The sequence below is a fragment of the Lichenostomus cassidix genome, chromosome 4, assembly GCF_008360975.1.
Source record: "Lichenostomus cassidix isolate B80296 chromosome 4, HeHo_3.0, whole genome shotgun sequence".
In the NCBI taxonomy this organism is placed as follows: domain Eukaryota; kingdom Metazoa; phylum Chordata; class Aves; order Passeriformes; family Meliphagidae; genus Lichenostomus; species Lichenostomus cassidix.
Genome location: NC_139484.1, coordinates 13,008,329 through 13,034,033, shown reverse-complemented (window position 1 = coordinate 13,034,033; position 25,705 = coordinate 13,008,329). Strand labels below are relative to the sequence as shown.

Here is a 25,705-nt window from a genome sequence, read left to right as displayed (position 1 = left end):
CAGGGTCACCCGGAGCAGGTGACACAGAAATGCACCCAGCTGGGGTTGGGATGTCTGCAGAGGGACACTTCACGATCTCCCTGGGCAGCTAGCTGTTCAGTGCTCTGCCACCCTCAGTGTACAGGAATTCTTCCTCATGGTGAGGGGAAACTGCTAGTGCTTTATGGCTATTGCTCCTCATCCCGTCACCAGGCACCGCTGGTAAGGGTCTGGCACCATTCCCTGACCCCCACCTTTGAGACATTTACGAGATCCCCTCTCGGTCGTCTGTTCTCTGGGCTAACTAGGCTAAACACCGCTTTGCTGTGAGGGGGCGAGGCGCTGGCACACGTCGCCCAAGGAAGCTGTGGCTGCCCCATCGCTGGAAGCGTTCAGGGCAAGCTCGGATGGGGCTCTGAGCCCTCGGAGCCGCCTCTCTCCCTCTCTCCGTCCCTCCGTCCGTCCCTCCCTGCGCGCTGCTCTCTCTCCCCGCCCGCTCTCCCCAGCCGGCGGCAGCTCCGGGCGACGGCTCCTCCCCCGTGGCCGCCCGGCAGCATGGCGGCGGCGGTGGAGACCCGCAGAGTCTGCGAGACCGCCGGCTGCAGCAGCGAGGCCAAGCTGCAGTGCCCCACCTGCCTCAAGCTGGGCATCCAGGGCTCCTACTTCTGCTCGCAGGTGAGCTTCCCCGCGGCCCGGCCCCTCGCTCCGCGCCCCGGGCGTGCGGCGGGCGCAGGATCCAGCTCCCCGCGCCGGCTGCCGGCCGCCCGGGCCCGGCCCGGCGTGCCCGGCTCTGCCTCCGTGCCCGGCCAGCCTCGGCAGCAGCGCCCGGGCAGCGCAGGGCAGGGACCCCGCACGGAGCTGCCCCTCGGTTCCTGGGCTGCTGGAGCCGCGGTGCCGGCAGGCGGCCCCGGGCGGGGCGGGAGCCCCATTTCTCCTCGTGGCCGCGGGCGATGCGGGAGCTCGGCGGCACTAAAGGGCGTTCGTGAGAGGGTGCACGGTGCTGTGTGCCTGGGGTGTGGGTGCTCCGTGTGCCCCTCGCACGAATGAGAGCTTAGCGGGACAAAGTGGGACGTGCTCATCACATTCCAGCGGGTGCCTTTCTCTGCCGACATCAGCTCTGGAGTTGCTCGGCTTTGATAGACACCGAGAGACTTGTTGCTCTGAAAACAGATTTTCTTCCAGTTATGAGTTTCTGTGAAAATTACTCGATACTCCCCCCTATTTTTATTATCCCTAGCTTTTTCCCCCCGCTGTGTCTTTGGGTGTTCCTCTCAGGGGGTGCCGAGCAGGAAGGTTCAGGTTAGGCCACATGTCGTGGAGCAGTGTAAATGAGAGAGCTGAGCGTGTTCTGCAGGCCGCGGCCAGCCTCACCTGTTAGCACTGCGCTAGTACAGCCCGGTCCTTCAGCAGAAAGGGCTGTCTGATGGCTCTTGAGTGGGTTTTTGGTTTGTGGGGTTTGTTTCAGTTTTATTTAGGTTTTTTTATTAACTTTAAAATACATAGCCTAATCCCTTGAACTTTCTGTATGTGTAATTTCAGTGAGAGTGTATGTGTTTAGTTCAGAGGTTAGCACTGACCTTCCTTGTCACAATTGTAATTGCATGGTAAAATAATTGAACTTGTGTAGATGAACGTAAGGAAATAATTTAGTCACATCATCTAGATTAATTTATTTATTGGGAAGAGTTTTTTCCTGAGTCAGGATGTAAGCTGATAGTTAGGGTTTGCATAGGATTAGGGGAAAACTTCCCACAGGCTTGTGACACACCCACTGCATGGTTTCTGGTACTTTCCCCTGAAGTCTCTGTGCCTTATGCTGGGAGTCGATGCCAAATTAGAGCAACTGCTACTCAAAATTGTTCTGACTATTCTGCATCTCTAGTTCCCACGTGGTATTTGTGGTTAACTTCTAGGATTTGCTCTGCATTTTACTGCATGTTTTGACATGTCTGATATAAAACACATCATAAATGCATCACTGGTATATACAAATATTAGTTGGTGATGACAAAACCATTTGTTAAGAGACCACACAGGCCAACGTGAAGAGTTCTAGATACATCTTCACTCCTCTCTTTCCCATTCCTAACTCAGCTAATTCCATATAGGGTGCAGAATTCTTGTTATCTATATATTAAGTTTAATGCTTTTGAAATATCTGCTACTGCTGTTAGGTAAAAGGGGAATTACCGGAAAAACTTCCTAGTTTGTTAAAATAGGCTGCTGAATAACTGGCTACATGCTTGTAAAGCTGTCCTGCCTGGAAAATGAAATACTGAACTGGGACTCCCAGTCATCTTACTTCTGAGTGACCTGGGGCGTGTTGTGCCTCACTGTCCCGATCAGGAATGTAGGTAAGCACACTGAAGGTGCTTTGGAGGTTTTGGGGCTTTGTGCTGCAGAGAGGGGCAATAATGACAGTCTGTTTTAAAGACATGCAAGAGATGTCATACAGAGAGAGAGGAGTCCCCGTGTTCAACCTGTGGCAAGGACCCTTATTTCCCCGTTACTATGCCTTGTGGGGCCCAGCACAGAGCTGCCCTGAGGCTCCAGCTCTCCTCATCACCTGGTGTGTGCCATGGAGGAGACTCACTGCACTCCTACCCTGGTGTCTGGCAAGCACAATCTGGAGGGTAGGTGAGGTGCTGCTGACAACCTGGCTGTCTGTTCAGATAAGCACGTGACAGGTGAAGGACTTTATTTTCCCTGAACTTCCAGCAAGTTTCAGCTGACAATAGTGGACTGCTTAGCATCTGTGAAAATTTTCCAGAGTTGTCTCTTTGGTGGTTTTGTTTCCATTCTGGTCTTACATGCATAAATAACTCCTAGATAAGCTACTGAGTGGACCTAGGATGTTGTTCCACCTCACAGCACAGCCTGTGTTGTAGCTGGCTTGGTGCTACTCCCTCATTCCAAGGATACACACTTCTACCCTTTCCTTTAAGCTGTCCCTGATTGCTTGGTGAGCCACTTCTGAGGTCTTCAGGGTTTTCTTTTAGTGGAGGAAAAGAAGTTGCATTAATTGTTTCTCTTACTGGTTTAGCTCCCTGGCTCCGTGTGCTGCAGGGTCATGAAATGCTTCAGGAGTGTGCTGCTGAAGAGCCGGCTTGCCCACTGTGGCCCAGTTTGGCCCAGCCAAAAAAGCCAGCCTGTCCTTATGGAATGCAGTGTTAGCCAGGTGTGTGGCCACTTACTTTGGGCTGAAGGTGGATTCGGAGCAACAAGCTATCTGGCATCTCCTTGACAAGTAAAAGCATCTATACACACATGGACACCAGGTTAATTAATCTGCTTGGAAGCCTGTAATGACTTTTTCATATGGCCAAAAGTCCAATCAGAACTAAAACCAAATTTGTAGGAATTTATTTTCTCTAGTGCTAAGAATAAACAATAGAAAATTGTAAACTGCTGTAGGAAGGTAACAATATGAAGCAATGTGTTTGGATTATAAGTTACTAACATACCATTTGCTAAGATATATTGCAGGAGAAGTAGGACTGAGAATCTCAGTGTAGTGTGGAGATTGATTAAAAACTATTTTTCATGACTGCACATAGAGAATTGAAGTGAACTTTTAAGTAGATCGCATCAAGACAATGATTTCCCCAATGAATTTATCATTTTTGTTTCTCCTTTCCTGGAGAAAAAGTGTTATTCTGGTTACTGATTTTCTTCTCCCTTTCTCATCAAAACATGTGCCTCAACAACATGCCCTGAAAATGCTTATGTTGAAGTAATTTGACATTCTCTGAGCCAACACTGTTTTCTCTCTGGCTGCTGGGCACCTTGGAAACTGGGTACGGCTGCTGAACAGTGGTTGTGCTTGTGGGTCGTGGATGGAAAGGGGGCCATGTGGCTGAGTTCTGGCCCAGCAGGGAGGTTTTGAACTGGTGGTGGAGACAAGGTAAAAATGGCTTTTAGCAGCAGAGAAGCTCTTGAGGTGATGGGTTGAACCCTGGCTTTTTTTTTTTTCCTTTCACTTCAAGGTGTAACAAGAGGAACGATTCTGCTGAGGGATTCTGTCTGCTGTTAACCCTTAGTAATATTTTAGGCTTGTAAATCAAGTACTGTCACTATCAGCAACCTTCTTCCACTGTCTTGTTTTCTGTTTTTTAGAGACTTACTGCAGTGTTGTGTGTGTTTATCATCTTTCAGTGAGACACAGTAGTTCAGTCTGTCTTCTGAATGCGGAAAAAACACAGATGTCCAGTATCACATCTCAAACATAGTGTTTCTCTTGCTAAGATGAATTTTCTGTTGTGAAATCTGCCTTATAGATTCAGTCACTTCTGTGTACATTGTGTGTAGTATACATAAAGAGTTTATGTTTAAATAGACAATTTGCATTTTTTTTATGTCTTCTACAAGTGGATGAATGATAAAGGTGGAGTGAGTAGTGACTGTTCTTCAGATCTCCAGTTACCATTTTTATATAAACCTTCTAATTGTGAATGGATCTCTTACTAGTGATTTTGTGTTGCTTTCATGAAAATATATATGACTTGTTAAATTCCAGTGACAGGAAAGAAATGCTATTTTGTTCTCTCAGTGGGAACAAGTTATATATAATTTACTCCTTTCCAGAAGGCACATTTTCACTGACACTTGGCCCTGGGCTCTTAACAGCTTTGGATGCTCAAGGTCACAGTAATTTGCGAAAAATTGTGGTCCTGAAAAGAAGAGTCTTGTCCCATCTCCTGCTTTGCTGTTTCCTTTCATTATCAATGTGTTGAGGTGGCAAGCAGGGAACAGTGGACCTGGATGAAACTATTTTTTGTCCACTCTTGCTTTAGACTGTAGGACATCAGTGGCATGTTTCATCCTTGGTTCACTGTTCTTTGCTGTGCCTGAAATAGGCTAAAACCAGCTGCTTGGATCCAACTGCAGCACACAGGGGTTTCCTCAGGTATAAATGGCACTCTGCTGATGCTATCTTGTAGAAAATCAGATTTCCTTCATCAGGAAGCTGACATTCTCAGTTGCCTATTGAGACCATGAATATCTGTGTCTGAGGTGCATGCCTGATTGTTGCTAAGGTATAAAAGCCGAGAGCTGTCGTGACTTTTCAGAAAGTAAAACTTCAGACTCCTGTAGGCAGACTTGCTGAGCTAGTGTTTCAGGTACTGAAAGGATAGTCCAGTTGGAATTCCTCTAGATCATTGTTCCTTCACTACTCTCAAAAATGAGTTGTACATTTCAGTAAGTCTGATGAGCTGCAACATGCAGTCTCTTCCTCAAAGGAAGGGCAAGGTCATGTGGGTCCCAGGAGTCGATCAACCCTGCTGATACCAAGGTGCTGCATGTAGGTACTTCTCTGGGAGTTGAATCTGAAAACACATATTCACCTCTTCTGAAAAACTGGCTATTCATGTGTGCTGCTTAGGCTAGTTTGGGAATTTTTTGTACAGAGGTTTTCAGGCCAGAGGCTGTCTCTGTGGGCCTGTATGGCCCTAGAAGGATTTCAGCGTGCTGAAAAGAGTCGACTGTTTTATTTAACATCAAGTGTATTAACACCTCAACATGCTTGTACTTATGGGTAAGATGTGAGTTAGTCTGTACTGTATTTAATATATATATATATCACTGAGGTATGAAGTTAAATGCTGTACTTCAGGGTTGTTTTTTGTCTTCTCTTTTGCATACCTTCAAGGTATTTGGTTAAAAACGAGTTCTCATTATGCAAAACTACAATGATCTCAGGTTAAGCCCCAGACAGTTTTATGTTCTAAAGGACACTTGTAAATTCTTTTAAAAAGATTGCTCAGAATATTTTTAAATACAGTGTGCTGCTTGGCACTGTTTCTTCAATGTTTGTCCATTACAATTCAGAGTATAATGATGTGCAAAGAGACAGTCTGTCCTCACAGTCTTGATTCCAACTATCTTTTTTTTTTTTCCTGCAAAGTAGGTATTTTTGGAAATTCATCACAGTGGCTCTAAATGATGAGCATAGAGGATGGAGGGGGTAATTCTGTGGAAGTTGGACACAAGTTAGAGTGCTTGATAGAGGGCAATATTTCAGCCGGTAAATAGATGTTGGGCAAGTCCATAAGGTAAAAATAATTTTCAGAAATAACACAGCTTCCACAAGGGGATCCAACAAGAATCTTTCTAAATGGTAATGCTGGTTGTGCCTTTGGTTACCTTTTGATATATTCTAGTGAACACTGGGTTGAACCCCTCTCTAAACACAAAACCAGTGGGATTGGCTTAAGAATGTCTTGAAGCCAGAAATGTTGTTAAAAGCTTAAATATGTTGACAGCCTCTGTCTAGAAAACACATTTATATTTTTCTTACTGATAGAATGGTTGTACCCAGGATTGCTCTAAACAAGTGAAGGACTTGTTTTTTGTCTTACATTGGACCTCTCTTCTTGTACAGTCCTCTCCAGTGTTTCCACGTCTGTCTTGATTGCTATGTAAAAGCCACGTGCAATGAAAAGAAAAGTGCTTTGGGTGAGAAGGGTGGGGGTATTAATATCAGGCATGATAATGGATAACATAGTGTTTTTAATGAAATCCAGTAAGTCTTCCAAGAAACTTGAAGCCAAATTCATATTGTTCCTGTGTACTTTCCCCCTGAAACTATTTAATGTTTTAAAATATAGCCATGTAGTGTTACATGTTCCTTTTTTCACTGTATCAGGGAAAGAAAATATTTTCTTCATTTTAATATTAAAAACCACCCAGGATATTTTTTTCCCCTGGACCTTGTTTATTTAGTCATTGAAAATTTTCTATCCTGACCTGGGTAGGGCATTAAAACATAGAAGAATCATTAAGAGACAGGAATGGTAAGTAATAGCAAGACTGAAGTGAATATCTCAGGAAAAAGCTTAATGAAGAGCATGATTTGCTCCAGAAAGTTCTCCAGAAAATGGAGAGATGGGGATGGATGGAGAGAAAGAGCAGGTTTGTCCCACAGGTTATGAGGAAGCCTGTGGTATAGAAGTTACGGGTGTTCGCAATGTTCAGCAATACTTTGGTAGTGCTTTGTTGCCAGAGCTCTGATTCTCCGGCGTGTGAGATGGCAGCTGCCATATTTTTATCTGGAATTGCCAGGGTGGAGCTCTGCAGTCATGTGCAATGTGGTGCTTGTGCAGTAGGTTGTTGAATATAAATAATTTGTATGTACCCAGTAAGTCCGGTGCTCGCAAGAAGCATATGACTGATCCTACACAAAATTGATGGGCTGTAGGTGGATGTGCAGCACATCCTTTGAGTGCCTTCCAAAAGTGTCAGACCGAGGCAGAGGGATTCATTGATTGCACACTGCACTTGTCCCAGCCCCTGCTCACAGAAATGGCTTGCCCTTAGTGTGTGTGCCTGTTGCAGCTGGTGGAGGTGCACATGGTGGCTGGGATGCCTTGGCATACAGCAGCTTGTGTGGAGCTGTGCCCCAGGAGTTCTGCCAGAGCTACTGCTCTGCTGGAGATAGAGGGCAAGTCACATCTGGGAAACACGTTTGGGAAGAGTCAGGCATGTGGCAGCCTTATGCAGGATCTTCTTAGGTTGTCCACAGCTGCAGGAAATAAAAGGCCAAAATGGAGCCTGTCAGGTTGTGGCACTGTCTCTGGTGCTGTGTTTGCCTGGTGTTTTCTGGTTATGGGCCAGCAAAGAGCAAAGTCTGTTGGTGTAGGACAAAGTAAGGGCATTGGAAGAATATGCCCCAAAATGTCACGGGAAGGCAGAGAATGAACTACAATCAGTAATTACCACAGCTGATGTATGTCTCCCCCAAATACTACTTTATATTCAAATAAGTGGATCCTAGGTTTGCTGCTCCAAGTCCTTAGTTGTATAATCCTTCTTCTGCTTCAGAACAAAGACCTCATGTTTGAAAGGGGATTGAAACCATGCTGGTGTATCCAGTGTCCTTGAAATAGCATTTTTAGATATTTTATTTTTTTTCCCTAAAGCAGCCCTCAGTTAAAACCTCTTCCTTTTCTCCCAGCTCCCCAACAGAGAACAGTGCAGTGCAAAGGTCTGTGTGTGCAGTGGGTTATATAAATGTGACAGTAAAACCTTGGGCTGCTCGTTGGTAGTGACATTCTCTCTCTGGGCATCAGAAGTGTTGGTTTCAGGGCTCCTGGCAGTGTGGTCACTCCTGGTGTGAGGTGTAGCAGAACACAGCAAGCAATTGGTTCTGGTCATGAGAACAGCACACAGCAGGGTTTCCCTGAATGTAGGTGTACTTGTGCACCGCTTTACTGTGTGTCTGTGGATGCAGTTTGGTAACTACTGTTTGCAAGGCTAATGAGGGAAGAGGGAGAAGGTGGCTCAACAAGAGCAGACAGCTAAGAGTGCTCAAGAGCAACCCTGAAGCAAGGATAGAATGTTACAAACTGGGCTTAGTTTGCAGATCTGTTGTCTTGGACTGTTCCAGTGTTGTATGCTTAAGGTTGAATCAGTTGTTGGCGCTGGATGGTAGTTTTACAGTAGTGATTCAGCATTAGTATTGTTTTTCCTTAAAAAGGAAAACAGTTTGCTTCCTGCCTCTTTCTTCAGAAATTCAGCTGTAATTGTAAATGATTGGAATTAGCAGTTTCTTAATGGCTGTTTTGAGTGCACATAGCCATTGATTTAGAATTTCTGCTAGAAACCCAAGTAATTTGCTAATTAGCACCTTAAAGGATCACCTTTAATGCTGCCTTCTGCAGCTTTTCTACTTAAATCTCTTTTCTTTCATGTCTTTTCTTTATCTTAGTCCTTCTTCATTTTCCAGCTGCTAGCCATTTCCATCTGCCCCTTTGCTGATTCTTTGTTCCTTGCATGAACTGCTCTGTTTGTGCTTGGGAAGAAAAGACAAAACTCCTCCACAGTTACTCTTTTCTTGATTTCCATTTCAACTTTCTCAATATTTTTTTTCCATTTCCAATTTTCATTGTAGCCCTCATTTCCCCCCTTTAGTCTACTTCATTAGTTCCCCTGTGGTTGTGTTAATTGGCCTCTGTTGCTTTCCTGTGTTGGAGCAGGAGGCAGAAGGGATGCAATTAGCAGGAGGAGATGGCTTCTTGTGGGAGTCCAGGGAGGACCTTGCTGCTCTCTGCAGTGCTGTAAGATCAGGTGCAGAGATAGACTCTGTGTTTTAGCCAACCTGCAGCCACCATGGTGTTTAGTTACTGATTAAAATGATAAGGGGTCAATATTTAATATATAGGATTATATCAGTGCATTTCACAGCCATGGGTGTTGTCTGTTTGGCTGGGCTTTTTCTGCCTATTCTGGTTCATAAACTTTTTAATGTAGTATTTTCTAGTGCTGAGGCTAGCAGTTGCAGTAGCATTTACTGCATATTGCTACAAGGGTTAATAAAAACAGTCTTCTTGTTTTCGTTTAAAATACAGTTGCTTCCCTATTTTGTCAGGTTGGCATATCTGTCCATGTAAATGCTACTTAAAACATGCATTTATATGTTTTGTTTGCAATTCTAGGAATGCTTTAAGGGAAGCTGGGCCACTCACAAGTTATTACACAAGAAAGCAAGTAAGTACATTTCTATTTTTATTGCATTTTCATGTTGCTTTGAATTGGTGGTGTCCTGTGCAGTGAGCTCTAGATGGCCTTGCTTGACCTGGGATTGGACCAGAGGTCCCTTCCAACCTCCAGCTGCTCTGTGCTTCTCTGCCTAAGATTGGTGTTGGGTTTTTTCCCGAGTTACCTGGCACTAGATGATACATGTATGAAATTTTGTCCAGTTTGCAACAATCTGAAGTGCTGGGTAAAATTTCAGAGGCAGAGGTACACAGAAGTCTCTGTTTCTGTTCACTTTATTTGTATGAATTATTCCTTGAGCTTCATTGCTAGGTATATGAACACAGAGAGAGGGGTGCTGAAATAAAGGGCAAGGAGAATAATAAATCACTATTGTAAGGCAGTGTTCCTTCATAGCATTTTGGTGTCTAATGCAGTGAAAAGCAGCTAAGTGGGAAAGGTTCTTGCAAAATCTTTGTGATTAGAGACTTGCTGGAACACAAGTGAGTCAGAGTGCAGCTGTTCTGTAGATTTTTGGACAAAAAAGGGAGAATGCTTATATGCATGGTGCAGCCATTGATAGAGGATGTATCATAGCTTGGATTTTGCTGAGTTCAGTTAAAGGTGGTAAGAGTATCTGTGTGCCTTAGTGACAGCTGGTACCTCTGGCACAGAAATACTAGGAGACTGGTAGATTCTACCTTATCTGAGTAGTGAAAATAATCCATGAGTTTAAAACCAAACTGAGAGCAGACTTCAGTTCTGCCCCCTTGTCTCCTCGCTGCCATTACCCTGCCTATCTTAATTAAGCCCTGCTTAAAAGGGAGGTAGGATTAAAAAGTGATATGGCAGAAATTCACATCCTCAAATAATTTACCTCCTTTCCTAAAACCCAGTAAAGCTTGTTTTTCCATGATAAATGTTGAATGGTAAATAGGTTGGAGTAGTATGGACAATTACGAATGTTTCCCTTCTTTCTGCCTTCTCAGTGTAGGGATCTCATAGTTCACACTTGCATCTGTATCCTGTTAATTTGTGTGTATATGAAAAGCTTTGGACTTTTAAATTGTTATTTCTCAGTTTCATCTGAACTGAATGTCATCTGAGCAGATGGCTCGTGTGTCAGCCACAGAGGCTCTGAGCAATTCACGTTAGGGCTTGCAATGGCAGACCTTTTGCCATCTCTTCATCCCTCTGAGATATAAAAAGATAAACAAGTTATCCAGTTATGAGTTAAGGATTAATGCTATCATGCCCTTTCTTAACCCCTGCCTTCTTTCTCTGAGTAAATATTTCACCTTTTGGTATTGCTCAGAATCTGCTTGTTTCAATCCTTTATGTAAACACCTTCAATCTTGCCCTCGTAGGACTGTGTTATTTGTGAATGAAGTCAGTCACTGGACCACATTAGACATGAATTCCACAAGGTTCAGAGAGCTGGGAAGCTCCAGCAGTTTGAGACCATCTTGCAAGGTGTGAGCACTGCCTGTCCTGAGCTGCAAAAGTGGCAGGACATGCACTCTTGTCATCAGCTCTGGAGGGGTAGCAGGCTCCATGTATTGAGACTGGCAGTTGGATGGCCTCCTTCCCACCTTTGGATGGCCTCCTTCCCACCTTTGGATGGCCTCCTTCCCACCTCAGGTCATTTTGGTCACTGGCTGCTAAGGGAGATCCCAAGAAAGGAACATTCATCTGCAGTGCAAGGGTGTTAATTGAAGGGATAGTGAGTCCCTCTGTAGAAACAGGCTTTTCCCAGGAATGAAAACAAACACTGTGTTATAAAACTACAAATGAAGAACAGCTTAATTACTACACTTCATTTGTGCATTCAGTCCTGACATTCCCCAGTTTGCTGTTGAATAGGGTAGGAAGAATGTGAATTTGGAATGGGCAATACAAAATGATAATTGCTGCTTACACTTTGATTTGTCAGTATCTAAAATGCCAGACAGAGTCAGGTCTAGCCTTTCATACTTCTAAGTCACTTTCTAGACCCCACAGTTCATATTCCTAGTAGGACAGATTTTGCTGCTGCAACTTTTTTCTCCCTTTTTCTTGTGTTTTCAGAAGATGAAAAAGCTAAGCGTGAGGTTTCCTCCTGGAGCCTGGAAGGCGATGTCAACACAAATCCCTGGTCTGGTTATCGATACACTGGTAAACTCAGGCCGCACTATCCACTGGTAAGCAAGAGGTGCCACTCTGCTCCAGCACTGCTACAGTCTGTATCAACTAATGGACCACTCCTGACCTGATTACCTCTCACATTTTAGCTGAGAGAGGCGAGCTTCTGAAACAGTCTGAACCTGATGGCGAGGATGTGCATGGCTGTCCTTGTTGTGGTTCATTTTGGTTTAACTTGTTCTGTCTCTTGGTATATTTATTACTAAGGGAGTGCTTGTGAAGTAACAAGCATCAGTAACAGGCTTAAGCTTGTACTTTTTGGATGTACATTTTGACATTTATTCTGCAAAAAAGCTACTGCTAGTTCAGATGATGTCTACTAGCTGTTTATTGTCCTTGCCAATTATGGAGAAGTCTGTTTCTGAAAAGCTCAGGTGAATTAATTTTGAATTTAAATAAATGGTTTTATATTATGCTATGTAAGTTTAAAATAGCCTGGTGAGTGAGCTGGTGAACAGCTGAAAGAGCAGAGGTTACAGTAATCTCCAGCACTGGAATGGTGAAGAACAACAGAGGTCAGTAAGATCTTTGGTTGTGAGAGATGGGTTTAGAAGATGATGACACATAGCTGTATGTAAATATACCTAGCTGTACTTTTAAATTGGTGCGAGTTTGTACATGGAGTAAGGTGAAGTTTTTTTTTACAGGAATAATGGCATTTTCTATACATTTGTCTTTTCTAATTGGCCTGTGCTAGGAAAGCTGCCCCAGTGGCATTGTCTCTGTAGTCTTCTCCATCTGTTACAGGCTCATTAGAGAACAGATTAAGAGAGCCTGAGCCCATGTGTGTTTGTTAGTGTTGTTGGAGAGCAGCGTGTTTTGGATATTTCACTGGCCAAGTAATTTAGTAGTGTTATCTCTGAACATTGGCTTTTTTGTCTTGTGACTGCTGTAGGACTAATGCCAGTGAAGCTGGAGATTTTGACTAAGGTGATGGTTAGAAAATAACAATCCTGCTAGAGAGGGAAAGGATGTTTTTGAAGCAAGTGCACTTGCAGTCTAGAAAGCAGCAGAATAAACACTACAGTGAGGGATAGTTATAAAACCAGTTTGATTCACTTGGCAATAAAAATTTGATTTTTACAAAGCTGTGTGGTTGGTCTTAAAAGTTGTAAATACGATAGCAATAGAGACTAACAGCAGAATGTTTGAGCATGAAACTTGGAACTGTTTTTGAGTGTTTACATACTTCACAACTTTTTCTAAGTGGACTTAGCCATATTTCACATGAAATATTTCGTATTGTTATTAATTTTGCTGTGTGGCTCTGGTTTTGTGACTCTAGTCAGTGTTCTTGCAACCTAACCAGCTTTGCCTGTGATTTATTTAGACGCCAACAAGACCTGTGCCAAGTTATATTCAGAGACCGGATTATGCTGATCACCCACTAGGTAACTTGAAACAAATCACAATTATGGAGAATTATGTTTGCTTTCTATTTTCCTTTTAATTGAAAATGCCTTTAAAGCGTGAAGGAGATTCTGGAGAAGGGAACCTCTTTTATCTGTTCTCTCTTTACTTCTTCCCCACATCAACTTACTGATTTTTAAAAAAATCATAGTTACAAGTATCTTTTGGAAGTCCACAGTTTGTAATGTGTTGTCTTTCAAAGGTGTTCAAAGAATTAGGGGTTAATTAATTTGGTTTTGTTTTTTTTTTTAATCCCAAACATACAAGTCCTAGTTCTGTTGTTAATTTGATAACAGCAAGCAGTTGACTGTCACAGATGAATTCTGCTAAGCCATTCTTTGTGGCTTTAGTGTATCTGTTGAAAATGTGGTATTTTATAGCAAAACCAAGGAAACCTTGCAGTATGCAACCCCCAAATGAAAACTGATGTATGAGTTCCAGCTATTTTTGGACAGAAAGGGAATGCATTCAAAATTACTTGCTTATTGGATTGGTTTGGTATTTTCTGCTTTTTATACCAGTATTGGTGCTTTTCATTTCCCCAAAAGGCTGCTATCAAGTCTGTTAGTATTATTTTTTAATCTTAAGCCATTCCTTGTTTTTTAAAGAGTGTAAATATTTAAACAGCACAAAATACTGTATCTTAGGGCGTCTCTCATCTATAAAGCTGAGCTTGCACAGAATTTGGTAGGAAGAGTTTATCAGTTTTTCAGTTGATTATTGCAGTAGTATAACCAGATATATTCCCAAGACCATGTGATCCTTTGTGACTGTTTTAGAATATAATTTTTACTAATAATTTTCTTAGAGCAGCTGAAAAATGCTTTTCTATGAATAAAATAACTTCCATGTCAACCTGATATTTAATGTTATGTTTTGACTAACTGGACCATTATAGTTTTATGTAGTAAGTGCGTGGGCTTCCTGAGCACATGGGGGCATTATGATATTGTGGAAGGCTTATGAATTCCAGTTAATTTGGATCATGATGGTAATGCTGTGGCTTGGTGGGTTCCTCACATTAGGTTATGGTGAGAAAGTCTGTACTTCTGTTGCCATTGGGTAGCTAAGGAAGTTTCTGGATTGGACATCTGTAGCAATAACCCCTCTATATAACATGGCTTTTTTCTTTCTTTTTTTTCCCCTCCTCTCCCTTTTTTCTTTTCAGGAATGTCTGAATCAGAACAAGCTTTAAAAGGAACCTCTCAAATAAAAATACTGTCATCTGAGGATATAGAAGGGATGCGAGTAGTGTGTAGGGTAAGGGAGTTTTGATTTTTCTTACAAGGTGCTTTTATATTCTTTGAAAATCTATCATGATTTTATCACTTTGTGACAGCACATTTGAGAGTACAAACTTTCAAGCTACTTTAAAGCACTGAAATATAGTTTGGGAAGTTTGATATTTTCTGGCTTTTTCTCTTCTTGTGACTCCCAATTCCCAGTGAAGTATTTTGCAAGCAGAAAGATGACTTTTATCTGTTTCCTGGCTTTGTTAATACTAGTGAGACAACCTGTGCCTGAGATGTTACTGTTAAGAATATGTTTTACAATGCTAAATGAGAACAGAACTTTCTTCTCTCCTGGAGTTGGTACTAAGTTAAAACTAAAAAGCAAAACAAAGCCCCATCCCTAACAATTTTTGAAAAAGAGCTGTTCAATTGTAATAGTTTCCTTATGCATAAAGTCAAACTTTGAAATGTATTTAGGTAGTCTGATTTAACATTATGGTAGTCTGATTTAACATATTTCGAGGAAAATGTGGTCCAAATCTTAATTGGGGTATTTTCAGCTCTCACAGAGGTGGCTTAGTACATGTTCTGGAGACATCTCAAAGTCTTTTTAGAGCCCAACTCCACACAGCTTTCCTGGTGATCTCAGTGTAGCTGTCGAAAATTGGTTACTAACCTTGCAGAGAGTAGTTCTGGCCTGTTTTAAATCAACTTAAATTAGGCCAATAGATCAATTTTGAATCTGTTTTAAATTGTTTCATTTACAGCTTGCTAGAGAAGTATTGGATGTTGCTGCCATGATGGTGAAACCAGGAGTAACTACTGAAGAAATTGATCATGCTGTTCATTTAGTAAGTTTATTTCATTATTCTTCTGGTGTTCATAAATATTTTCTTCTATCTCTTTATTTTTAAACAATTATTGTGTGGTTTTCTTTGTTGCATGAATTCCATTTCTTTATTTTGAACTGTTTCCCAGTTTGAAGCTGGTGGGTAGTGCAGATGGCAGAAGTGTTCCACAGTGCAGTGGTAGGTGCAAAGTGAGTTAGGAACTCCTTGGCTTCTCTATGTATCAGCTGCTTCCATACTTCTAGCTTCAGATTGCTTCTAAGTTTTTTCATGTGCTTTCTTAGCTAAAATAATATTTTCTTTCTTCTAAACTCTTTTTGCTCCACAGATACCATTATATAAAGAACACTATGTGTAGGCCATGGACTTCCTGAACTCTCTGTTGTTGGTTAAGACATCTAGAGGAGAAAGTTAAATTATTTATGATTGGGAAGCAGAACTGAAGTGCCTCAGACAGAGCTAAAACAAGGTGTTTGATGCAGTCAGACAAAATAAAGCCACAGTCCAGTGAAGTGCTTGAAAAACATGTTCAAGAATTTTCCTGGCTTAACTTTTTGTAGATATTTGAATCGTGTAATTTTTTTCTTTGCTGTCTTCTCTGTAAATCATGTAATCTGGTAATTGAGGCTGCTTCTGTGCATTGTGGGAAAGGCAACAATTTTGGTCTAATTGAAGTTTGTTAGACAGCTTTCTGATTGTTTTTATCTGCATTTGCAGCTGTTGAGCCAAGATTGTCTGCTTTCATTAGGCTGGAGATTTCTGTTGAACTTCACTGAACACCAAACTACTTGCTTAGGCATAATGCCTAATATGAAAAACTAGTAGTTAAAATGGAGTTACCCCTCCTCAGCAGTTTATGGAAACTTTGGCTTGGCAGATTGTTGATACTGTCTGATGTCCCTAATTGATATTTTGCAGTTTTAAAAGCAGTATCTTTTTTAATTTAAAAAAAAGTTAACACAGTACTTTTTTCAGTACTTTGCTCAGTATGTCACAAAGTATGTGTATGTATGTATGTGTAAGTATATATGAAATGTGTCAGTTTTGCAAAAATACAGAAAGGTTATTACAGTGCAAGGGAAGCAGCTTAAGGTTTTAAAGCTGGGGGAAGAGTGGTGCTAAATACTATTTTGTTTAGCTTGTGTGTCTTGCAAAAAAATCTTACCGTGGGTGCTTAAAAGCAGTAGTTGAAAATGGCTTTTTTTAAACTGAATGAATATTGCCATGCATTGTTTTAAACCTGACTGGATCAGTTTTTGCAGTCAAACATAAAAATGAGCAGAAACAAAATTGAAGTAATTTTAATTTCTTCCTGGTACAAAATGCAAGGCATAACAAAAAAACCTGCTAATAAATGCTTGAAGAATCTTATTTTCAAGAGTCAGGTCAGCCTAGCATTCTTACTGTAAGGCTGTTGTGCATCTGCTTTTTCTGTCTTTTTTCTTTGTACAAAACATACTAGTGTAAATTGTATCTTCTCTGTTTAGGCTTGTATTGCAAGGAATTGCTATCCTTCCCCTTTGAATTATTATAATTTCCCCAAGTCGTGTTGTACGTCAGTGAATGAAGTGATCTGTCATGGAATTCCTGACAGGAGGCCATTGCAGGAGGGAGATATTGTTAATGGTAAGTGCTGTGAAAATCAACCTTCAACATTTCTACCTTCTGTGCACTTGAACCATGCAGTAAGGTGAGGTTTCACAAGCAGGCAACGTGATTGGAATAGCTTCTTGAGAGAGGGTTTTGTTGTCATTTACCAATTAGTTTGTCCTCATTTTCCTCTGCTCTTTATACACTTCAATTCGTAAGTTTATTTAATAAAGTAATTTCTGAAGTTCAGTACCCTTTAAGAGGTTTATAATTCTTCTGCCCTGATCAGTGCATTAGTATAATGCCTGAGTATTCCACTTGAGGGCTAGATTCCAGTTGTTCCAGACTGTGTCTATGTAGTGAATAAAATATATGTAGAATTATTCAACTCTGAATAATTCTCAGTTCTGTGTGAATTCTTGTTTAGGTGGCTCTAGACCCTTACTATTTTGCTATGCTCATGATGATTCTGATGACAATAAAGGGTGCTAGTGGGGAGGGATTATATAGGTGCATATTAAAAACCATATCTTTTTCTGAACATCTCACAGCCTAACAATACCAGCTGCTTTTTGTTCTTGGTGCTTAAAGTACTTAGACCTTCTTGGGTGGTGAGGGATACTTTTATAAATTACTTGACCATTTTTTGTTTTCACTTTCATTTCTTCTTGGTTTGGCAGTAAAAACTAATGATGCTTTTTTTTGTACAAACATTTGCACCTTCGCTCATTGCTGAAAAAGAGAAAAGGTTTGGTTTTCTCTTATCCATAAATAAATAAGCAGCATATCCCCAGGTTTGAACTGCTTCTAGAAGCAGTTTATAATCTTTTTAGATTATCAGGTATTTGATACATATTAGCATGTAATAATAGCTACTAAGTCTACACCTCGATGTGGTGAGTACCAGCCTTTTCAGAGCAAGTGTCATGATTGCTGCCCCTGTCTGAGGGGTGAGGTGTGGTCTGGCTGATAGCTCTGAGCTGTAGGGTACATGTCACAGTGTATACCAGAGCTCCTTTAGCTTTTTTAAATTTCAAATATGATGCCCTCTAACAGCTTGCTGTTATTGCCAGCTTTTCTGGCATTGCTGGAGTCCAAACTAAGGAGCCCAGTTAACAGAGCCATAGAATGGTTTGGGTTGAAAGGGACCTTAAAGATCATTTGGCTTCAAACCTTGTGCTGTGGGCAGGGACACTTTTGATATAGACCAGGTTGCTCAAAGCCCCATCCAGCCTGCCCTTGAACATTTCCAGGGATGGGGCATCCACAACTTCTCTGGACAACCTGTTCCAGTGCCTCACCACTCTCACCATAAAGAATTTTTGTCTAATATCTAATCTAAACCTACTCTCTTTCAGTTTGAAGGCATTCCCCCTTGTCCTGTCCCTACATGCTCTTGTGAAAAGTTCCTCTCCATCTTTCTTTTTGGCTCCCTTCAGGTACTGGAAAGGCACAATTAAGTTACCCCAAAGCCTTTTCTTTTCCAGGCTGAACAATCTGAATTCTCTCAGCCTTTTCTCATTGAAGAGGTGTTTCAGCCTTCTAATCAATGTGGTTGGTTTCATCTACACCATGCCTTACCTCTCTTCTGTTTGCTTGCCAAGGCTGTACCTCAGCCCCAGAGAACACCTATAAGAGGGTTTAGTCACATATTTGTCCATGATCAAGCTTGGAGCCTTCTGCTTTGTTTTGATGAGGAAGAACTAGGCTTCCTTTTCATAAGGTAGTGATTCAAAAGCCTCTTGAAAAGGAGGACCAAAACAGGTTACAAGGAGGGATGCAAAAGGTACCTTGGAGGGAATGTACCCAATGAATAATTAAAAGGAAGTGTCCATATTTTTCTTTATTTAAAACTTTTTAGCCTGACTTGATATGCAAAACCATGATTACATACCTTTTAAAATTTAATTTCCCCCTATTAGTGCTGGAATTAATTCTAAGAAAGTACTTTAACCAGGTAAATTACCATGGAACAAAGAGCTTCTCTTTCCAGTTTTTGTATTTACCTAGAAAACCAATGCAAGCTCGCTGTGTCTGTGTTCCATTGCTGGGGGATTTTTTTCTCCTCCCTCCCTTTTATGTCATTAAATCAAGCTATTGACTTATAAAACACTAGCTTATTATTTAATTCTATAGAATCCACAGGATAAGCATGAAAGAATTTATTCTGCTGGGAGAGTTTTCATATGGAATTCTTATGAACTACTCACTTCACAATTAGAATACCCATTTTTATGTATTTGTTCTTTCAAATCCAAGGCAGGAAGCAGGGAACAGAGTGCTAATTTTCCATGTCTGATGTTGTTTGCAGTTGATATTACTGTCTATCGCAATGGCTACCACGGAGATCTGAACGAGACATTCTATGTTGGAGAAGTGGATGAGGGTGCCAAGAGGCTTGTCCAAACAACTTATGAGTGCCTAATGCAAGCCATCGATGCAGGTAAAACTAGAGCCTGGAACATGAACGTTTTGGTTCTCAAACATGCTTGCTCATATTTGCCACTGCTCAGAGTGGCTTCTGTTGCAGCACACAGAAGCATTGGTGTTGTGTAATGCAGTGATCCTTCAAATGGCACAGTTCTGTGAGCAGTGGCTGCAACTTCTTTTTAAATGTGGGTTGATGAAGAAAATCTATTTGATGCTGAGCTGATCCACAGATGATATTGACATGGAAACAGCCTTTTTTTGACTGTTGATGAATAAGATGTCCTTGATCTGAGTAATTTAGAAAATGTAACAAACCAAGTATGTTTTGGAAAACCCTACTTCCATAATTTGTATGGTGTTGCACATTGAACTGATAAGGTGAAACACTGTGTGAACTCCTAAACATATCTCTTTAGTCCTGCCAAACCTGATTGTTATTTATAATGTTTATTTATAATAAAGCTAGTTATGAGCTCCTCCTGATTTTCTGCTGTGGGAGCGTGCCAGAGAAGACAGATCTGTATCTATCCTCCAGTACTTACAGAACTTTAATTATGTTGCTTAGTTATCACTTAGGACAGCTGCATCAAGACATACAATGAGATAGAAAGGTAGCTGGAGAATGTTACGTTCAACTTGAGAAAACAAAACAAGAACTTCCCAAGTCCCTGGAAATACTTGTCTCATCTCTATCTTTTATGCCCTGCAGCTTGTTAAAATCCCCCTTATAATTTAATCACTTCACAGCCTCTAAAGATTGAACTTTAAGGTGCTTTATAGTAAAGATTTAAACTTGCATTTAATCAAAAGTAAATGTAAATAAAAGAAATTAAAATGAACGTAACTTCGGTTAACAACTTTGAGATAGCTAGTCAAGCTGAAAAGACAAAAATCCATAGGGATCATGTCTTGTGTATCCATTGTGTGATCAAGAAAATAGTGCCACGTTGAGCTGAGAAGAATATAGATTACTGTTTATGTGGGGTTACTGTTCTGAAATGACCACTTTGTTTTTCAGAGCTAAACCAGCACAGTGTGTATCTTTGGTCCTGTACTTTTTTATAGCCAATGTTACATGTGTTGTCTCTTTATCCTTTGTATCCTGGCTTTGATGTATAAACTGTGACAGAAATTTCCCTTTGTGTTTGTTACAATGAGATTAAAATTCTCACTGTAAGTCCATTTTACCAACTTTTAGATGCTGTAACATGTTAAAAATGGTTTTAGACCTTGCATGTGAGTAGGAATTCTGGCAGCAAGTGCTCAGCTGTTAAAAAGGGCTCACCTCTCCCCTCTTTAAGTCATCTTAATGTCTTGGTGTTGGACCAGCCAAGCTCTAGCTAGGAGAGCTGTATGAGAGAGAAGCAGAGGGCTCCTTGCTCCATTGAAATGAATTGCATGTGCTGTCAGGCCCATACTTCACAGCTATTTAGTACAAACCCAACAGATTAATCTCTTCCCCTCTATGTCCTTTTATTTTTTCTTTTTCTTTCTTTTTTCTTCCTCCCTCCATTTTTAGAAAAACATGTATTTTACAGCAATATAAATTTCTTGTTATTTTCTGTAAATTCAACTTATAGTTGCTTACATTAGCAGAGAATTGAACTAAATGGAACTAAATGGTTTCTTCACATAAAGTTTTAGCTTTATGTGAACTCTGCTTAAGATGGCTCCACACAAACACACATCTGGTTCCTGAAGGAACAGCATATATTCAGGGAGTAGGGAATGGTCTTGGAAAAGCTTGATTTTAAGTGTCTCAAGATTGTTTTTGGTATGAATCTTCATTGGCTGAGTGATGAAACATTTTTGCTTTTATGGTATTATTACTCTCTCGTCCAAGTGCCCAAAGTGAGTTTCTCACACTCCTTTCATGTGTTTCAAACGTTTTAACTTTTAAGGCTTTCTGAAGAGATTGTCAAAAAAGTTAATCCTGAATATGAACATTCTTATTTGCTGTAGCATTGTCACTGAGAATCTTGTCAAAGAGTAGAGAGACCCATTTTCCTTTTTTTTTTTTTCATTCTTGGTCCTTTGTGTGCATTTTTCACATAGTAGTAGAAGGAGAAGTGTATATTAAAATATAGTTCGTGCATTCATTGCAAGAAGCACTGCAGCTCAGGGTGGGAGACCTTACCAAATACTTTGAAAGTCCTTTATTTTTAATTTCAAACTTCGACATCCTTTTAATGTGAGCATTTGCATCCATGAAAGGAAGAAATTAGTATGCTTGTGAAAAAAGAGTTTTCTTCTTTCTCTCTAGATTTTTTTTAATATGAGACAGTTTCCTCCCTCTGTCATGTTACTGCACTCTGCACTCACTTATATACATAGTGGACTAAGTGATCATAGGAAGTGTCCTACTGAAACAGATGGACGCACCAGCCATGAATGCTACAGAGATGGTGTTTGATAGTTAGCTGTGTTGAAAGAAAGCTCTGTAAATTTCCATATGTATCTCTTTAATTTTGCAGTAAAACCTGGTGTTCGGTACAGAGAACTGGGGAACATAATTCAGAAACATGCTCAAGCAAATGGATTTTCAGTGGTTCGGAGCTACTGTGGGCATGGAATCCATAAACTTTTCCATACAGCTCCTAATGTGCCACATTATGCCAGTGAGTATTCATTCCCTTTGGGCTGTCCTGTAGACCAGAAACAGTTTGCAATGAATGCACCCAATTTACTTGAGCTATCAAGTTAGCATTTTGGCACTTGGAAAGTAATTGTTTTTTAAGCTCTGGACTGTAGCATCCTTTATGAACCTAAGTAAGGAGAATATATTATATAATGAAACAGTCTGAGCCTACACTGATGGTTAGTGTTAGCTCTCATCTGTACTCAGGGTGCAAAGTTTTGCCTGAATTCCCAGCTGAATTCCTTTAGATAGCCTTGTCTGACATGAACAGGCAAATGTTTCTTTTCTTAGAAGTTCTGAGAAAACCGTACTGCTGTTCACAGGTGTAAATAAAAAGCTCTTTGGATAGTGTTGATGGGTGTTGTGCCTGAATCTGGATCCTTTTTACTGGTTTTTTCACTTTTCTTCATTTGAGTTGGTACTTCTGGAAACTTCATCACAGTGTGTGGCAGAGGAGGAATGAACATTCCCCCAGCAGTGGTAGTTTTTGGAAATGTCTGGCCTCATAACAATTTTTCCAGCAAGACTAAGAAACAGCATCCATAAAGGATGGAAGGTTAAGTGCCAGTGGACAACTAAGGCCATATCATAAATAATATAAAAAAGCAGTGATGAACAGTTCACACCCACTTCAGCTGTAAAGCTTCCCTGACAGGACACTTACTTCATCAGACCTGATAGGTGCCTTTCTCTTCCCATCTCTTAATGAGCTTTAACACATGTTATGGTTATAGATTATAATCTAGCAATTCCTGACTTCCCATGTCATCATTTCCCTAATTATTTTTTCAGACAACAGAGAAAATCTATTAATTGCAGGGTAAAAGGGTATAAATTCCTGTATGTACTTTTTGTTGAGTAAAATGAAGAAAATCTGGATTCTTCAGAGGTGGAGAGCATTTTATATCACTTAAAATTCAATCCAAGGAAAGGAAATTCCTCTCTTTCCTGTCTATTTGGAGCTTTCAACTTTTTTTCCATTGAGCAAATATGTCTGTTCCCACGAAGAAAGATGCTGGGTGTTTTTTCTGGTATTTTTAAATACAGAACCACAGCAAATGCATATTGGAAAGATCTGAGGGACTTTAAGCCTCTTGGAGAAAAAAGAATGCTGCTGCTTATTTCTAGCCTACTATGAAAAGAGTTTGCAAAGCAAAAAACTCATTTTCTAAGAAAAACGTTCTGGTTGCCGTTGTGGCAGCTTGATGTCTGAGATTTTTAAAGCATTTGTTCAGTGTTTTCATAGAACTAGAGTTGAAATTCCAGTTGTTGGAGAGAAAGACAGCAATTAATTTTAAGCTGCTTGAGTAAGTATTACAGTGTTGGAGGATGGGGAGAAATTAAGGGTAATCTTAATAATGTAGAAGTAAAAATAGACAACAGTTCATCTCGGAAAGGCGTTTCTGTTGTATTCTGCTAGGACAGGGATCATTTACTAGAATGGTATTCCTTTTTCCAACTTGAGTGTTTATTTCATTGCAGAAAACAAGGCAGTTGGAGTCATGAAGCCAGGTCATGTATTTACAATTGAACCAATGATCTGTGAAGGTGAGCAATTCAGCAGTAGCGTAAAATGGTTACTCTTGTTTGCTCTTAAGTAGTGATGGAACAGGATGCTGGTTCTGTTCTGCAGAGCTGATAGATTTTTCACTTCTCTTTGGAGAACTGATACCTGTTCCTTAAAAACTGGCAAGAAGTCATGCTTCCTGTTTGCAGGTGGTTGGCAGGACGAGACGTGGCCCGACGGTTGGACCGCGGTGACGAGGGACGGGAAGCGCTCGGCGCAGTTTGAACACACGCTGCTGGTCACAGACACGGGCTGCGAGATCCTCACCCGCCGCCTGGACAGCATTCGCCCCCACTTCATGACCCAGTGATAGTCCTCACTGAGCAGGTGCTTCAGAACGAGAAATATATCTATTTTTTTGCCCCTGTACTATGCATTTTTTTAAGAGTACAGAATAGAAAGATTTCACCATTTACTTTGTTCTCAATGATTGTAGATAAGAGGAATATTTCGAAGAGCCTGACCCAATGTCTGCGAAAGCAGAGAAGAATTTAGAGAATTTCCTGCTTTCCTCCTACCTACAACACTCACGCTGTACTTTCCTTTTTTCTTCAATTATCTCTTTAGCACCTTTCTTCCAATTAGACCCACAATTGCTTCTGTTGTTGCCATATTAGCTAGAAGTGGGTAAGCTTTCCCACTGGGACTTGATATTTTGGGATCCAGGTTTTTTTCACCAATTCAGTGTGCCCTGTCACTCTTGGTTTGTGAGTGGCACCTGAGATTTTAAGCATTTCTTATTCCAAAGACTTGCTCCTGCTTCTGCACATACTATTCTGGGCCTTGTTTGTTTATCAGTTGAGAAGGGGGCAGAAGGGAGAAAGACACGCACGTACAAGAGCAGGCTGCCATAAATTCTGCCCCCATCTCTGTTGGTGGCTTCTGTGTTGCAGATTTGATAGTATGGGCTTCCTACAGAGGAAATTAAGAAAGTCTGTCTTATATGCAGCTCCCTGGAATAAGCTGCTTGTTGGCAAAGGAGTACTTGCAGGCAGCCTCCTGCTCCAAAAGCTTGGTGAAGCTGATGTATCAGACTTGCCTAGGTAAAGGAATGAAACAAGAACCAAAAAGATCCCATGATTCATGGGATCCCTACGTGTGTTAACTGTGGGGCATCTTTTAAGAGTACCTCCACAGTACCTGTGGGGGATTGGATTTGGAAGACTTACAGTGAAGTATCTCAAAACAAGTCTGAGTGTGTGAAAATGAAACATGTTCAATGCTGTATTCATTTTCTTTTGGTAATTTTGAAACGGGTCATTTTTCCCCCCCTCAGTTGAGTGAGTTTCAGGCTTTTGGAGAGTCTTAGGGGGGCAGCTATGAAAACTGATATTTTTTTCCTCAGACAGGGTATAGAGTGGGCAATGTTAGTATATATACCCCTTTATAGTCCGTTAATGGGTCATGGTGAGCTGGAAACTGTTATGTTAAGGAGTGTGGATTGATTAAGCCTCTCTTTTCTCTACCCTTTCTTTTTCCATGCTCACTTCCCTTCCATCATCTTTGGTGTCTCTGCTGAGGGAATTTATTTTTTCTTCTGAATTGTAATGAAAAATTTTTCAGACCCATTGTAGACTTCGTCTTTCACCACTGTAATGCAAGAAATACTTAAACCAACACACACATTAAATCATACAATCATGGGCATAAAATACATCTCTTACAAGATGTCTGGTGAATTTGTTGCCACAGACTCAAGAATATGAAGTGCTGCATACCCTTGGCTCCCCTTGGCACTGCAGAATTTAGGTGGGGGATAGGGGTTAGTGCTTCACAGAACTGGACTTGTCTACTCCCAAATTTGCCAGAAAATGTCTTCTCTGCCCTGAGTGCCTCAGACTTCTGTTGCTGTAAGAGTATCACTGCGATGTTTTCATTACCTTTATTCTTATTTTTAATTATGCAGTAAAGTGACCTGAAATGATGCATAGAGAGTGTGTGTGGGTGCGTATGCGTGTGTGTGTAGAGATTTTTAACAAAACAGACTGTAGTACTTGAGTGGGATTACCTGTGCTGAATGAGATGTGTTGAGGAGATGCCTGTCCTGGAGGTTTGCCCACCATATCCTTCACTTGAATGGTTACAACAGTCTTGCCTTTTCTATGTGTGTGTGTATGATGTGGAGGGTGGGGGGCTACATTTTTGGTCTATAAAATAAAAGTTGCAGCTGCTTTTAACAGAAAAAACTTTTTTATTTTCTTGTAATCCAAACCCAGATGTAGAATTCTCAATTATATCCAGGTTTGCTTGCACAATCGCAAGCTCCACTGGTAGATGCATGCACCCAGTTAGAGCTCACCCTTAAACCCATACATGTGCCACTTGGATACCTCTTTGTTGTTGCACTGATACCACC

At 41.0% G+C, this 25,705-nt stretch overlaps 1 protein-coding gene across 1 annotated transcript; it reads left to right on the top strand.

Moving 5' to 3' along the window:
- Positions 1 to 479: 479 nt before the first annotated feature.
- METAP1 (methionyl aminopeptidase 1) lies at positions 480 to 25,005 on the top strand. Its single transcript, XM_085057955.1, has 11 exons — positions 480 to 654; positions 9,414 to 9,465; positions 11,521 to 11,633; positions 12,965 to 13,025; positions 14,213 to 14,304; positions 15,044 to 15,127; positions 16,612 to 16,750; positions 19,026 to 19,157; positions 21,619 to 21,762; positions 23,265 to 23,330; positions 23,499 to 25,005. The coding sequence occupies exons 1-11, from the start codon at positions 535 to 537 to the stop codon at positions 23,657 to 23,659; spliced, it is 1,164 nt and encodes a 387-aa protein (XP_084914081.1). The 5' UTR covers positions 480 to 534; the 3' UTR covers positions 23,660 to 25,005.
- The last annotated feature ends 700 nt before the right edge of the window (positions 25,006 to 25,705 follow it).